The 13,971-nt window shown below is 33.6% G+C and overlaps 1 protein-coding gene across 1 annotated transcript; it reads right to left on the bottom strand.

The window, feature by feature from the left end:
- Positions 1-795: 795 nt before the first annotated feature.
- Wdr37 (WD repeat domain 37) lies at positions 796-13,788 on the bottom strand. Its single transcript, XM_085948234.1, has 10 exons — positions 13,579-13,788; positions 13,260-13,473; positions 12,079-12,195; positions 6,402-6,590; positions 5,465-5,637; positions 4,618-4,855; positions 4,328-4,466; positions 3,810-3,879; positions 2,414-2,590; positions 796-2,206 (listed from the first exon to the last, which is right to left on the bottom strand). The coding sequence occupies exons 2-10, from the start codon at positions 13,438-13,440 to the stop codon at positions 2,081-2,083; spliced, it is 1,410 nt and encodes a 469-aa protein (XP_085804360.1). The 5' UTR covers positions 13,441-13,473; positions 13,579-13,788; the 3' UTR covers positions 796-2,080.
- Between the last annotated feature and the right edge of the window lie 183 nt (positions 13,789-13,971).

The raw sequence follows: 13,971 nt of genomic DNA, 5'->3' as shown, positions 1-13,971 counted from the left end.
ATAACATTCAGAATTCTTTATATTGTGATGAGCTCAGTTTTAAATTCAGCGGATAATTTCTGTTGGTTACATAACACTTATAAACATTTTTATGAAAAACTTAACTTTTTAGTTAAAAATCACTTCACTTGTCATCCATGACGGAAAAATACAAAATTTGTAAATAAATTACACTCAACTTTAAAGTATCATGAGAGTTGCACTGTTACGTACAAACATACAACTAAAATACTTAATCTGACATTGCCCTATTTAATTTTTTTATATGAAAAGCAAAGAGCAACAACGTAGATTATCGTAACCAAATAATCCATCGTTGAAACTAGAAAATTGTGTAACTCCAAAAACGTTACTTTACAGGAGATCCAAAAAACATTATGGTTTCGTACACAAATGTATGGTTATGGAGTTAAGTCATCCATGATTTAACAATGTTTTTGGAATTATTTCATTTGCAAGACGGGAAGATATTAACAACAGCCACTAGATGGCATTAAAAGTTAATTTTTGATTAAAACGGAGATACAAATTTTTCTAGTTTCAACGATGATATACCTACATATTAGAATAATTATGGAGGTGCCGAGAATAAAGAAAGTACAAGTGACATAAAAGCAGAAATGAGTTAGACACAGTTTTCACAACACTCACATAGTATCTGAGTGAAAATACATTATCTGTGTATACAATATTTCTAGTATGTACATTGTGTAATATGAATGTTTTGGCGTGCCCCCTCCTTCAAACACCAAAAACATTAATGAACATAAATGAGTAGCCATATTTATTCTTTGTAATAATAATAAAGAGTCATTTCAGAACAAGGCCATGTTTGCATAATGTTGAAAACATTCAGGCGCTAAGCCCACAGAAGACGGCGTAACGATGGTATCAAGCAAAATAAAATATAATCTAATACTGTAGAGCGGTAGTCTCTAACGCAGGGTACGTAAGTGGATCCGTAAGCATACGCCAAAGTTAGAGTAGATTTCTGCTAAATTAAATCACAAAATAAATACATATTATATAGAGGGTATGTGCTAATTGTTTTTCTATTTTAGGCTTACATTTTAATTATAAAAAATAGTCCACTAATAATTCGTTGCCGTAGATGTCAAGGGAGCCAGTCCACAAAATCATATTGTTGAGAAACAGGCACTCAAAGATTTTGTGTGACAAAGAAAAGTAACATTTTTTTATAGAACTTTTTTGTTTTTAAAAATATAACGGTGAAACTTTCAGCATAGAATATACTTTGTGGTGTTATCTTTTTATTATTTTGTACAAATAACTAAAAAAATTAGTATCTTAGAAGTTATGTGTGTTATATCTCTTGACCACTGAATATTGAAATGTACAAAAATTGTAGTCAAAAGAGTTTTGTGGCTTAAATCCATTGACCACTGCATCTTTGATGATTTTAAAATGCTTTTGTGTACTTTACTCATTTTCGCCAAATTTGTGGCTTGGCTCCCTTGATGTCTACGGCGACGATATGTCAAAGCAACTTAATTTATCACCGGTTGAGGTTCAATTGAACGGCAGTGTCTCTTAAGCCATTCGCCTATCGTTTTTGTTAATGGTCAAATCAATCTGAAATCTATAAATTGTAGTTCATTTCCAGATAGGAATGTAGAAAAATATGTGGCTGATTTACTTTCCCAGATAATTAAAAGCAAACATGTTACTAGTTTGTTACGAAGTTGCACAATGCAGTGGGTAACTTTGTGTGCATTGAACATTGTCATGTAAGCCCCTAATAAATTCCATACCTCGCCGCGTCACCTTGTGTGAACTTTTTATTTTATGTAGAATTTATAATGCCATATTTCATTCCGATTAACTCAACTAGTATTCCTTCAATTCTCGGCACCTATATTCATATAAAGATGCATATGTTTAAATGATAGAGATAGTAATAGCTGCCAATGTCTATGCACTCTTGTTTTACATCTGACGAATAAATAATACTGCAAAACTCAGAACGATATAGAGAAGACAATTTGTTCCAGGCGTGATGATGAGACATTCACTTTAGTCTAGAGTGGATCACAGAGATGCTGCGTAGGTTTTGGTGGGCCTAGGTTTCTTTGGAAGGCTGGATTGACCAGCCGAGGATGCGGCGATCAAAGCCGCATGAGAAGAAGTTCACATTTGCCGACATGTCGTCCACCCACGCCACGGATGTCACCATGCGCCTGTGACCCTAGAAAAGTAAAAATAAAATCTCTAAAATATTTCAATATAAAACTGTGCTCAGTAATCACCAGACCAGACCGCCAATAGAATCAAAATGGAAATCAACTTTTAAAAACTATTTTATTAAATAACACATTGTCAATGTCTTGAATTAGCAATACGACTACCAAAATTTCTATATTTAGAATGAATTCATGTTGATGATTACTCTTACCATCCGACTGGTCCTGGGCAGTCTGGCCATCCGCTGACCTTGAAGATCGAAGAGCCGCACCTGCCGATTATCGTGGGGAATGGCAACGATTCCTCCTGGACTGACTGCTACCCGGTTGACACTCGAGTCGGAACGGATCGTTGCTAACGCTGATCGCATGTTGCGTAGATCCCATACCTTTGAAACATGATACAAGTTTAATAATTTGAACGTAATATTCTACAAATACGAAAGTCAGAAACTGCTTCTCATGAGGTACTACACAAATAAGTTTGGCTTCAAAGTTTGGTTTCAAATCTAGCAAGCATATAAAAAAAAAATAAAAAAAACTTCATCGAAGAAAGGTTACTCAGGCTATTAATTAAATTAGCTGTAAGTTGTTTCACATTACAGGTAAACTTGTAGCAAGCTTCACTCTTGTGCTCATCAATGCCAGGATCACAATATGGTAAATTATTATTAATTTTGCATATTGCTATTAATTTATACACAATCATGTAAAATCACAAATAATATTATGTACATTTATGTAGATAAGTAAGCAACCAAAGATAGATGTAAACTGTAGGCCACATCTTGCATCATGTTTACAAACATTGCATTCAATGTTGCCCATGGCCCCCACATCTTGAAGCGGGCCCCCAAGCTAGAATCTTTGACGGGCCCCCTTACCTATCGCTACAGATAAAGGTTATGTGATGCTCTACAGTAGCTTTTTCCACGCGGTAAAATTAATGTGGACATTTTTTTTGTATATTTTAATACATCCATTTGAATTATGGAGTTGTTGAATATTGATACACAATTAAAAATTGTATCGTACAACCACATAATTTCAAATAATAATATTATTGAAGGAAAATAGCGCCTTTTTTTTACACGTGAAGCAAATTTGTGATGTGTTTATCTCAATTAACTGGTCGACTTGCCAGGCCGGGCCCCTCCTGAGCCCGGGCCCCCAGGCTAGGCTAGGCTAGGCTGATATTGTGTATACAAAAAAAGTTCTTGAATCGCTAGCATATCAGTTGTTTTAGAAAAAAATTAAAAATCTCAGTTGGAAGAAGGAAAATGCATTTGATATATTTCAATATCATATTTCTATTAGAAAAAAATGCATTCTTCATTGAGATAAATTTGACGTAGGACGTTCATTCCTTGTTCAAAATGAGAAAGCACTTTGGACAAATCCTTAGAGGTTAACTATCGGGCGAGTATTTTTTGTCATGTGTCTTTTATCAAACTTAACGATGAATGTGTTATGTTATGCGTTTAGTGAGGTATACGTACTGTTCAATCTCTATTGGATAAAATCCTTACAAAAACAGTAAAATATATATGTATCGGATAAAATCCTTACAAGTTCATTATGTTTTTACCCTATCCATATTTATTTTACCTTAACAGATCTATCATCAGATCCGGAGACCACTTTATCTTCTCTTGTGAATACGGCTGATGTGACACTCCTGAAAATAACCACAAGAATATTGAATATGTTCACTGGTCATAAAATAATTAATAAAACTCTGCGAATGCACAAATGTAAAAGTTTAAGCTAGGGCCTGTCTAGGGATGGGCGTGTAGACATGTTTCATAGACAGAGTTTAGTAAAGGGAATTTTCAACATGCTGTTTTCAAATAAAACAATTTGTTTGAAAAAAAAGGGTCACTCCGGGTGACCACACAAAATCATAATATTTTAGGTCTAACTTCTTTATTCTGGCCTAGTTAGCTAGCCTTAGTGGCCTAGTTAGTATAGCACCTGTCTCTGGTAGGACACGGGTCACCCTCAATCTATAGTATTTTGAAAACCATTGGCAGCCACTGGCTTGGACAATCATTGATTTTAAAGATTTTTTTTTATTACAATAACTAACGTAATAAATTGAAAAAAATTGTAAGAAAATAGCTTACTCGGTGTGTCCTTGAAATACGGAAACGGAATGAATTGGTTCACGGAAGTCCCACAGACGGAAGGTGGTGTCTCTGGATGCCGTCACTACTAGTCGCTGTGAGTGATGAGCCGACGCATGTGTGAGCTCGTGGTCATGACCTACAAAAAAATAAGTTTCAAATATGTGCCACAGCAAATTCGAAATGATTTGCAGCTAATTTAAATGTTGTTCTCAGCTAAACTTTCATTAAGTCTTTGAATAAGTATCATTTGTTTTACTAAAAAAATCATTGTTGAAATAATCTCAAACCTGTAAGGCACTGCACCAATTCTCCGGATTCCACGTCGTACAGGTTAGCCGTCCTGTCCCAGGAAGCGGTGATGACCTGGTCTCCGCCGGCCAGCCAATCGGCGGCCATCACCACCCCCGTGTGCCCGCTGAGCTCCGCCAGCGGAGTCCGGAGGCTCTCAGGCCGGTCGCCCCCTTCCAGAAGGCCAACGTCCTCGATTCCACCTTCTAATTCTTCTTCTGATGATTGACCTCTCAGCTAATATAATTAAACAAATAAAGATTATTGACGATTGAAAATTTTAAGAATAATTTAGTAATTTTAGCTAGATTATTATATTTGGCATATTCACTGTGTGGCTCTCTGTGTATTAGTGCAAGGATATCGGTGAGAATAGGTTTCACAATTGATTGGTTTGGTGACTACTCAAGATATAAGATGTACAGTGTGGTGTAGTTTCTGGGGGAGGGCAGTAGCTTCTACCAGCACTGGACTATGGCATATGATCAATGACAACAGATTGAGTTAGTACCAGGTATTTACAATCAACAGTACGTCTGTGAAACTGTGTTCTTCAACCGGTGGTCCACAAATCGGCGCCGGGCCGCAAGAATTTATTGCCGGTGGTCTGCGAAAGCCCTCATCATGCCTTCAACCGACTTCAGTTGTCGTAGGCGCAACACGTCTTACGTCTTGGGTCATGGAAACATTTAAAAATTAATCACTCGGAGCTGAACCAAAGACCGGAACAAACCGAAATAAGTATATTTTTTTACTTGAACCGGAAGGAAAAAAAATAACGGTTCAAAGACCTGGTTTTGACAACATCATATTAATGATTGATATTAACTGAATAGAAGAACTTACTGGCAAATCCCAATTGACAGCTGCCTGCCAGACGTGTGCTGTGGTGTCACCGCTGCTGGTAAGTGCAATGTCTCTGGACGGATGAAATCTGATCGAGTTGACGGAGCCCGAGTGGCCGAGGTACTGAAGTAAACACTTGCCCCACTCCACGCTCCAGACACATGCCGAGTAATCTATAAAAAATAAGTGAGTAATAAAGTCAAAGCGAATTCACAGAATAGATTAATAAGATAAAAATGGGAAAGCTAGCCGTCGAAGATAATATTGGTTTATGACTTAATAACTGTGAGGACGTAACACCTAAGAAATACAAAGCTCGTCTGACTGCTCACAAATATTATCAATATTGAATGTGCGTTTCGTTTACATGACAAACTTGAATGCATATTATGATACAGAAGTAACTATCCCATATTTCTCCTCACCCGAGAATTAAACCTTGTTACAGCCTCTTCAAAAGGCAACCCACTACCCATTATTTCTGAGTTCCCTGATAATTTGGAATGGCTCATCGTCAGCGTAAATATCGAGAGTCGATGTGGAGGAGTGAGATCGCCAGAGATGGTTCGGTCAAATGACTATGGGTCTTTCAATACCTTCAGCTATATGGATGCCGGAATGCAAGGTTCACTGGAGAGATATAACTAGGATATTTGAAAGTTGAGCCTCAACAGCGAAACAAAGAAATTGATACACCCACAGTGATATAATTCGTAGAGTGCGAGTCACTGGAGCTGTGGGTTGCATGTTCGATCCCGTACCCCATCCCATTTTTAAAAAAATTTGATAAAGCTAAATCCTCTGGCATATTGGTAGGTCGCTAAATACCATCAACATGGTGTAAACAGTGATTGTTGCAGGTGTGCGTGGTGCTCATACGCTCCCCCCAATGAGCGGATATTGACAGAAGGAACATATAAGCGAACAAAAACCCTACCTGCCGATGCAGTTCCGACAAGCGGCTGTCCCGCTCTGGCACAAGACACTTCCCACACTCCATCCTTGTGTCCCGAGAATTCTCTCACCAGCTGACAGCTGAAGTTCGGTGTTTTGAAGCTGGACACTATCTTGCTGGTTTGAACTTTTAGTTTGTGACTAGCTTTGACTTTTTGAGAGCTCTGTGTCACTGAAATAAAAAATGATAAATTAATCTTATGATCAATACATACAACTACTTATATGATTCGAAATATCTTAATTATATTATATATATCTCTTTTTTTTCATTAGCTATATCATTCGATATGGCCACCACACTAAGAGGTTTCTTAAAAGTTATTCTTTTACAGGAAATGGACATTTGCTCAACCTATTCGGTCCATGCATTAGACCCAATCACATATTGGAAATTATCATCTGAATTTCCAGACTCACGAATTCAATCCGAGATCCACGTCTTCATAAGCTGATATGTTGTACACTTTTGCACTACAATAAATAATTTTTCAAATTTTGAATTGTTGCAAATTACATCATTGTTCGCTTGAAAATTTTTGTAATATAACGAGTTCATAAGAGTTCATCCAGTTATAGTCCTAACTCTTTGTACTATACAATAAATTTAATATGCAACTTTATATCACAAATATAAGAGCGGCTGCATTTACACATAAATGAATGGGCGCATTCAGACAGAGACACACGAGTGTTGCGTTCATTTATATGTAAATGCGGCATCTCGACACACCGGTGACTGGACACAGGTGACCCGTGTGAAACGGGCCTAATACTCAATTGTACACAGAGAACTCAATGTGGAAACTCACTTATTATACTCCAAATGGCTTTCAGTGATGTTAAAAATATAAAACACTGACTTAATTAGCCGAACTGTCGACATTGCAGTAGATAAATATTTATATATGAATAATTTATTATTTATTTTTGATGATGCATACATTGATAAAACAGTGAACGTTGGTAAAACCAATGAAGCATTTGAACTGATGAATATTTGACAAAGTGGCTACCAATTAAATATTATTAGAAACATAATATAGTATGATGTAGCTAAATATGAAAAGGTCCTATGTCCAAAAATGGTAAAAGTATGTTAGTATCATAGTTGTTTCAAAAATGATGAAAGTATAGTAAATCATATAAAATTATATGGCACTTTCAGGACTCTACACACATTCAGTTATTTAAATATGTGAGATTATGTGTTACGTAATTAGAATGGGAATGCATTTGCACAAGTATAACCATCCGTTGAGGTGATTTAATTATGTAAATAATATGCAATGTCGACATCATCTTTGCATTTAACATATTAGATGTTAAACATTAGTCACCTTTGACTGTTCAAAACGCTGGTAAGTACACAGATTTAGTTGAATATTTTTACAGCATGTTTGCCAATATCATAAAGATTTCACATCGATAATAAAAATAGTGTGCATTAAACTTTTATTTCATTAAAAATAATTTAACAAAATAATCAATCATTAGGTAGGTATGATAGTAATTCACGCGAGACACTGGTCAAGGCGAGGTTTCCAGGGGTGTCACAATATTTCTGCTTTTAAATAAAAATGGATAATATGTACTAATTTTATAGTTTCACTAAAAAATTTGGTATTAATTAAAATCAAAAGATTCCAAATATGTGTGACAAGCTGATTGTTTAAACCAGACATGCCCATCCCGCGGCCCAAATGACGACTTTTTGCGGCCCAAGGCCCAATTGAAGTTTTCGGCTTTCTATATTTTGCATTTTGGTAATAAAAAAAAATCATTCTCGTAAATTTACCACATTTATATTATATTTTGTGAAATTAGAACTTTCTTGCTAGTACCTGTTTTTATGCTTATGTTGGCTCCACACACTCCGTACTTAATAGTGATTGTAAAGATTTTACAAAATATTCTAATGAAGTCACAAAATTAATTAAAGAATTCGATACCAGATTCGCATTTATGCAAAAGTATGAGGAAATGTTCAAAATATTCTTAACTCCATTTAATGTGGAGGTGGAATCAGCGCCTCTAAATTTACAAATGGAGCTAATAGAACTGCAATCAAGCATAGAGTTAAAGTGCATGTTCGAAGGGAATAAGCTTGAGTTTTATCAGAAATATATCGTCGAAGGTAAATTTCCAAAATTAAAACGTCTGGCAATGTGCATTACAGCAGCATAAGTGTCACATTAATTATAAGGTAATAAAATATTTTAAATAAGTTCTTTGTTCTTTTTTTTTTATATGTGTGTCCCACCTAAGCTCAGTAATATTTTTTTGGCCCATCAAACGATTTGGGTTGGGCAACCCTGGTTTAAACACTAATACAACATTGACATATGATATTATTCACAAACTGATATGGAAAACTTGTATGAGATGTACAAGTAGTGTAGAGTTGGATTTAAAGACCTTAGGCGCCTTAAACTAGAGGGAAGTGGCTTTTTAAAAACAAACCAACACCATCTGTACATTATAGTCTTATTTCAATGAAAACAAATACGTATGACTGACAAAGATTATTGTGCACTATTTATGGCGGATCTTAACAGCCTACCTCCACCCTTCGCCACTGGTGTGAGGTGACCTCATTGTTGTTCTGGCGATTTTGGCAGATTTTGCTAACAATGTTCGTTTAAACTTTAAAGGTTCAAAATGTGCTACGTTATGGGAGCATCAGTCTGATAAAATTTTAAATAACAAGAAAAACGACATTACACAATTTTTCCCATAGCGGCAGCTAAATGTGACAGCACATAACGTGATGATAATGTATTTGAAGCATAATTCGCATTGGTCTCTCTATGATTTTCAATATTCAATGAAAAAAAATATTCATCATTATTAGCACAATAGCAAATAATCACATACGACCTTTTAGTACTGAGCCACAGATTTAATAGGTAATAAATTGAATTGATAAAAGTTCAATGTCAACATGAAAACAGAGGAAATGATATTTATAAAGTTGGAGAATTAGGTCACATTGTTTAAAACGTTATTTTAGCAAACAGAAATTAGTTGAATCAATAAATTAAATATTGTATCATTGGTGTCAGTTACGTTTTAAGGGGCCTTCGACCCGAATCGTGAGACAATAGGGATACGTTTTACTTAAAGCTGAAATACGGTCTCCTGACTGGTAATACATAGCTCAATCAGTGACGAAGGGCGGAGGTAGACTGTGGAGATCTGACATAAATAGCGCACACTAAACTTTGTCAGTCATACTTAATTGATTTCATTGAACTAAGATAAAAATTGCAGATGGTATTGATTAGTTATTAAAATCCAATTAAACCCTGCCAAAACAACTAATCCATATTGAAACAATCAATCAAACGACCCATAGTTAAACCCAAAATTAGTATGTGTTATATAGTTCATAGATACATATTTATAACAGTGACGTGTACAATTAGCAGTGGCGAAGGGTGACTTTTGGAAAGAGGTAGGCTGTGGAGATCTGATAAAAAGAGTACACTTGTCAGGTATACTTACGAGAATAGTATGATATTTACTACTAATGAATAGGTACACACTAATAAATGACAACGACACACTAATTCAATGAAACTTAAAAAACTCATTGACGACATAAAAATGAGCGATGTGTTTAAATTACGTATTTTTCAAAACATGTATACCCATCAAAAATCATTAGATAAAATTTATTTTTATTTATAAAAACAATCTATACTTGTTTATTAATATTCGATTAAGCGCCGTTAAAATTATATTTTTAATTATCTAATTATTAATGATTTAGGACAAAGTGCGCAGTCGTGACAACAATATTATGCGCGGATGTTTTAGGCTCTGCGATAGGAGTTTACCTTATTTCGTACAAATCAGCAGACTTGCTGAGGTTACGAGACATAAAGTCCATACAAAAAAAATTCAGAATTATTTCACACATAATCGGAAATTCATTTACGTCGAGACGTCGCGGCGTTTATTATTTATTTTTATATAACATAAAATAATGAACTGATTAAGTATATAAATATGTCAATATGCAATTAAAAAATATTTTTCTTAAGGGGGGACATGCTCGTCGAAGGTCAAAATTGAGTTTTTATTCTATTTTCAAACCATGATCCTGGACACTCCTTAAGCGTTGTAGATAATCTATTTATATAATTTTGAAGCCTTATTATCCTTTATAGTTATTTTAAACATTTGATGACTGCATAAAGTATTTTTGTTACATAAAATAGTATTCTTTTAAACCCCTCGCTCTAATGTTTCAGAATATAGTCATATTTCGGTACATAACTGTGCAGTGGTGTTAAAATTTTTTACGTTTATTAATTTTTAAACGCATTTATAAAACCATTAGTATAATTTATTACGAGATAATTTTTGTAAAATATTCACGATAAAAAATTATATTGATAATCTCTGTGATCCCAAATTTGACAAGAATTAGGCATTTTATTATTCAAAAAATCGGCAAGATTAACACATTTGAAGATGATTCTAAAGATACTTATTATAATCTATGTCTTTGACCATTGAAGTGTGATAAACATCTTATGAATAATGATTGCTTAATAATAATTATTGACCTAAAAATAAGGTAGTGTTTTTTTGAAATACGCCATTTCTTTTGGCATTCCCCAGTGGTTAAGCTACAACATACGGCCGTAGCCATAAATTGACAAACTATAATTAAAGTAATCATTATTCATAAGATGTTTATCACACTTCAATGGTCAAAGACATAGATTATAATAAGTATCTTTAGAATCATCTTCAAATGTGTTAATCTTGCCGATTTTTTGAATAATAAAATGCCTAATTCTTGTCAAATTTGGGATCACAGAGATTATCAATATAATTTTTTATCGTGAAAATTTTACAAAAAATATCTCGTAATAAATTATACTAATGGTTTTATAAATGCGTTTAAAAATTAATAAATGTAAAAAATCTTAACACCACTGTACAGTTATGTACCGAAATATGACTATATTCTAAAACATTAGAGCGAGAGGTTTAAAAGAATACTATTTTATGTAACAAAAATACTTTATGCAGTCATCAAATGTATAAAATAACTATAAAGGATAATAAGGCTTCAAAATTATATAAATAGATTATCTACAACATTTAAGGAGTGTCCAGGATCATGGTTTGAAATTACCATAAAAACTCAATTTTGACCTACGACGAGCACGTGGGCCGTTAAGGTAGGCTTTAAATAATCGCCTAGTATGGAGTCTTCGCCACTGACAATTAGTATGTGTTAAATAGTTCATAGATACATATTTATAACAGTGACTGTACATGCTATCAGACTATCATAAAATAAATCAATTGATTCTAGTATATATTATAATTTATGGAGCGTTGCCAACTTAGTGTTTCTCTTGACAGATCTAGCATTTTTGAAAGAGCATCTGGCTTGCAAAACACGCATCTGACGCCATCGAGATTAGTACTTATTGTTAATATCTTTAATAGCCAATATTAATATAAATTGAAACAACTCGTTTGCATATTGTTAGGAAATTTCATCGTAATTAGTGAGTGTACCAGTAGCATAAATAGTACAGCACTATGCATCGATTGCTAAGGTTGTGGGTTCAAAAATTATGTATGTAGTTTTATTTAGTAAACTAATGTTATAGCATTTAATTTATACTTACATTTTTGTTTGGAGGCTTTTCCTTGTACATCAAAATCGACAGTGTCAACATTTGGTTTTTCTCCCGGGAACGTTTCTCTCTCTAATCTTTCACTTAATATATCTACTTTTTCTTGCACTGTTAAAAAAAATATTATTATACAATAATTCGAGTGCTTAAAGTCAGACAATGTTATCTACAAAAAAGTGTTTTTTTTTTTTTTTGAGATAACGTTATTTTACATTTATGGCTACATGATAGTCAAACAACGTTATGTCAATCTTTTCTAATTTCTTATTAAATCAGTAAAGTCAGTAAAGTTTAACGCTAACTACATAAGTTAACCTTGTTTTCATATTTTTTTAAAACTATCCCTATAAATTTTAACATCATCCTAAGCAAGATAAATGTACAATACACAATAAATTATAAAATATTAACATTAGGTTTTAAATAAACATTTCCCTTGTTGAGGAACAAGAATCTAAAATAACGATTTTTGGCTCTCATGTAAAGTTGCACTTTTGTAGATAGTGTTGTTTGACACTAAGCCCTCGTGTTTTAAATAGAATTTTAAAAGTTGAAAAACCAAAAAAAGGAGAAACCTTTAGTTACAAATGACAACAATTCAATGTTATTTATGAGGTTTGTATTTTTTCTTTTGTATGGATGCTAATTACAAGGTTTCTGTGGATTGATTTTTTTAAATGGTTATAAGTATATCGTGTTAAGGTTGCAAAAAATTTAGAGAGGTGGATATTCATAAGACTGATGTATTCAAAAAAAACTAATTGTTTACCAAAATGGTAATTATTTAAGTACATGTTTTACGAGATAGACAGACGTAATAAATTTAGGTTTAAAAATATATTATTTTTGTATAAATTTTAAACCATCTTCTTTTTGCCACTTTAAAAAAAATACTACATTAATCCAAAAGGGGTCTATTTATTTTGTGAATTTTGAATAAATCAATACAAATTTGTACACTGTTTATAATTTAATCATAAGAATTAAATAAGCATTCGCATATTTCTTAATTTGGATAACTAAACAAGTAATTATTTTTTAAACTGTTCAAGTGGTTTAGGACTAGAGCTAATTATTCTGTCTTGTTAAATAAAATTTTTAGCAGACTAAACAAATGGCTATGTTTAGGTTTAGTTTACAAGTCAATAATAAATGTCATTAACCATACTCACAGTTAAGGTTTTCCGTGTATAAAATATCGAATTCTTTTTCAATCTGTGAAAACAATTCGTGCAATCGCGACCGAAACACCGGAGGGATCGAGCACTCCGATTCTTGGTCGATTTTAAAAAGATTCGGCATTATGTCGCTTCCCTCGGCGAGGCTTTGCAGTCGCCGTTTACTCGACTTCATTTCTGTCGAGTCGAATTTCTTCCCAAGGACAAACTGAAATATCAGAGTTTATCTTTATCACATGAATAACTGATGTATCGTCAAGGCCGCAACTGGCAGGTGAAAATAAACAAAACATTAGCGGGTTTCTTTTATCACCTTTTTAATGTTTAAATCCGTTTTAAGACCTTGTTACGTCTGTAAACATAGAAATCGACGTATAACGTATATTAGCTAATGAATAATGTACACTATCAGACTAAATTTCCTATTTGGTTTTTACATTAAGTTTGACAGGCACAATGACACGGTCAATGGAGAAATTGTGGATTTCTTTTTGACAGCTGTGAAAAGTCCAACCTCTTGTCTATGGTTCATAGTTTTTTTTAACGGCTAATAATTATAATAAATGAAACATTAAAATATTACATTGATATAAAAAAAAACAGGAAACATAAAATTTAATACTGCGTTTCTCCTTTCTGCAAAAAGTAGTGTATACTTTGCAAGCTATTTGGCATCAATAATTCAATCAAAAATAAAATGGAGTAC

The sequence above is a fragment of the Rhyacophila brunnea genome, unplaced genomic scaffold (assembly GCF_057557595.1).
Source record: "Rhyacophila brunnea isolate RB1 unplaced genomic scaffold, BYU_Rbru_1.0 scaffold_20, whole genome shotgun sequence".
NCBI lineage: Eukaryota > Metazoa > Arthropoda > Insecta > Trichoptera > Rhyacophilidae > Rhyacophila > Rhyacophila brunnea.
The sequence above is the reverse complement of the archived record's forward strand: the minus strand, read 5'-3'. Positions and strand labels throughout refer to the sequence as shown.

Bases quoted from the DNA above. Each gene is read 5' to 3' on its own strand.
- Wdr37 (XM_085948234.1), bottom strand. From the start codon at position 13,440: ATGAAGTCGAGTAAACGGCGACTGCAAAGCCTCGCCGAGGGAAGCGAC. The intron at 4,467-4,617 runs GTTTGAGATTAT...ATTTTTTTGTAG, and splicing joins ATTGGTGCAGTGCCTTACAG to GTCATGACCACGAGCTCACA. The intron at 3,880-4,327 runs GTAAGCTATTTT...GGTTATTTTCAG, and splicing joins GTATTTCAAGGACACACCGA to GAGTGTCACATCAGCCGTAT.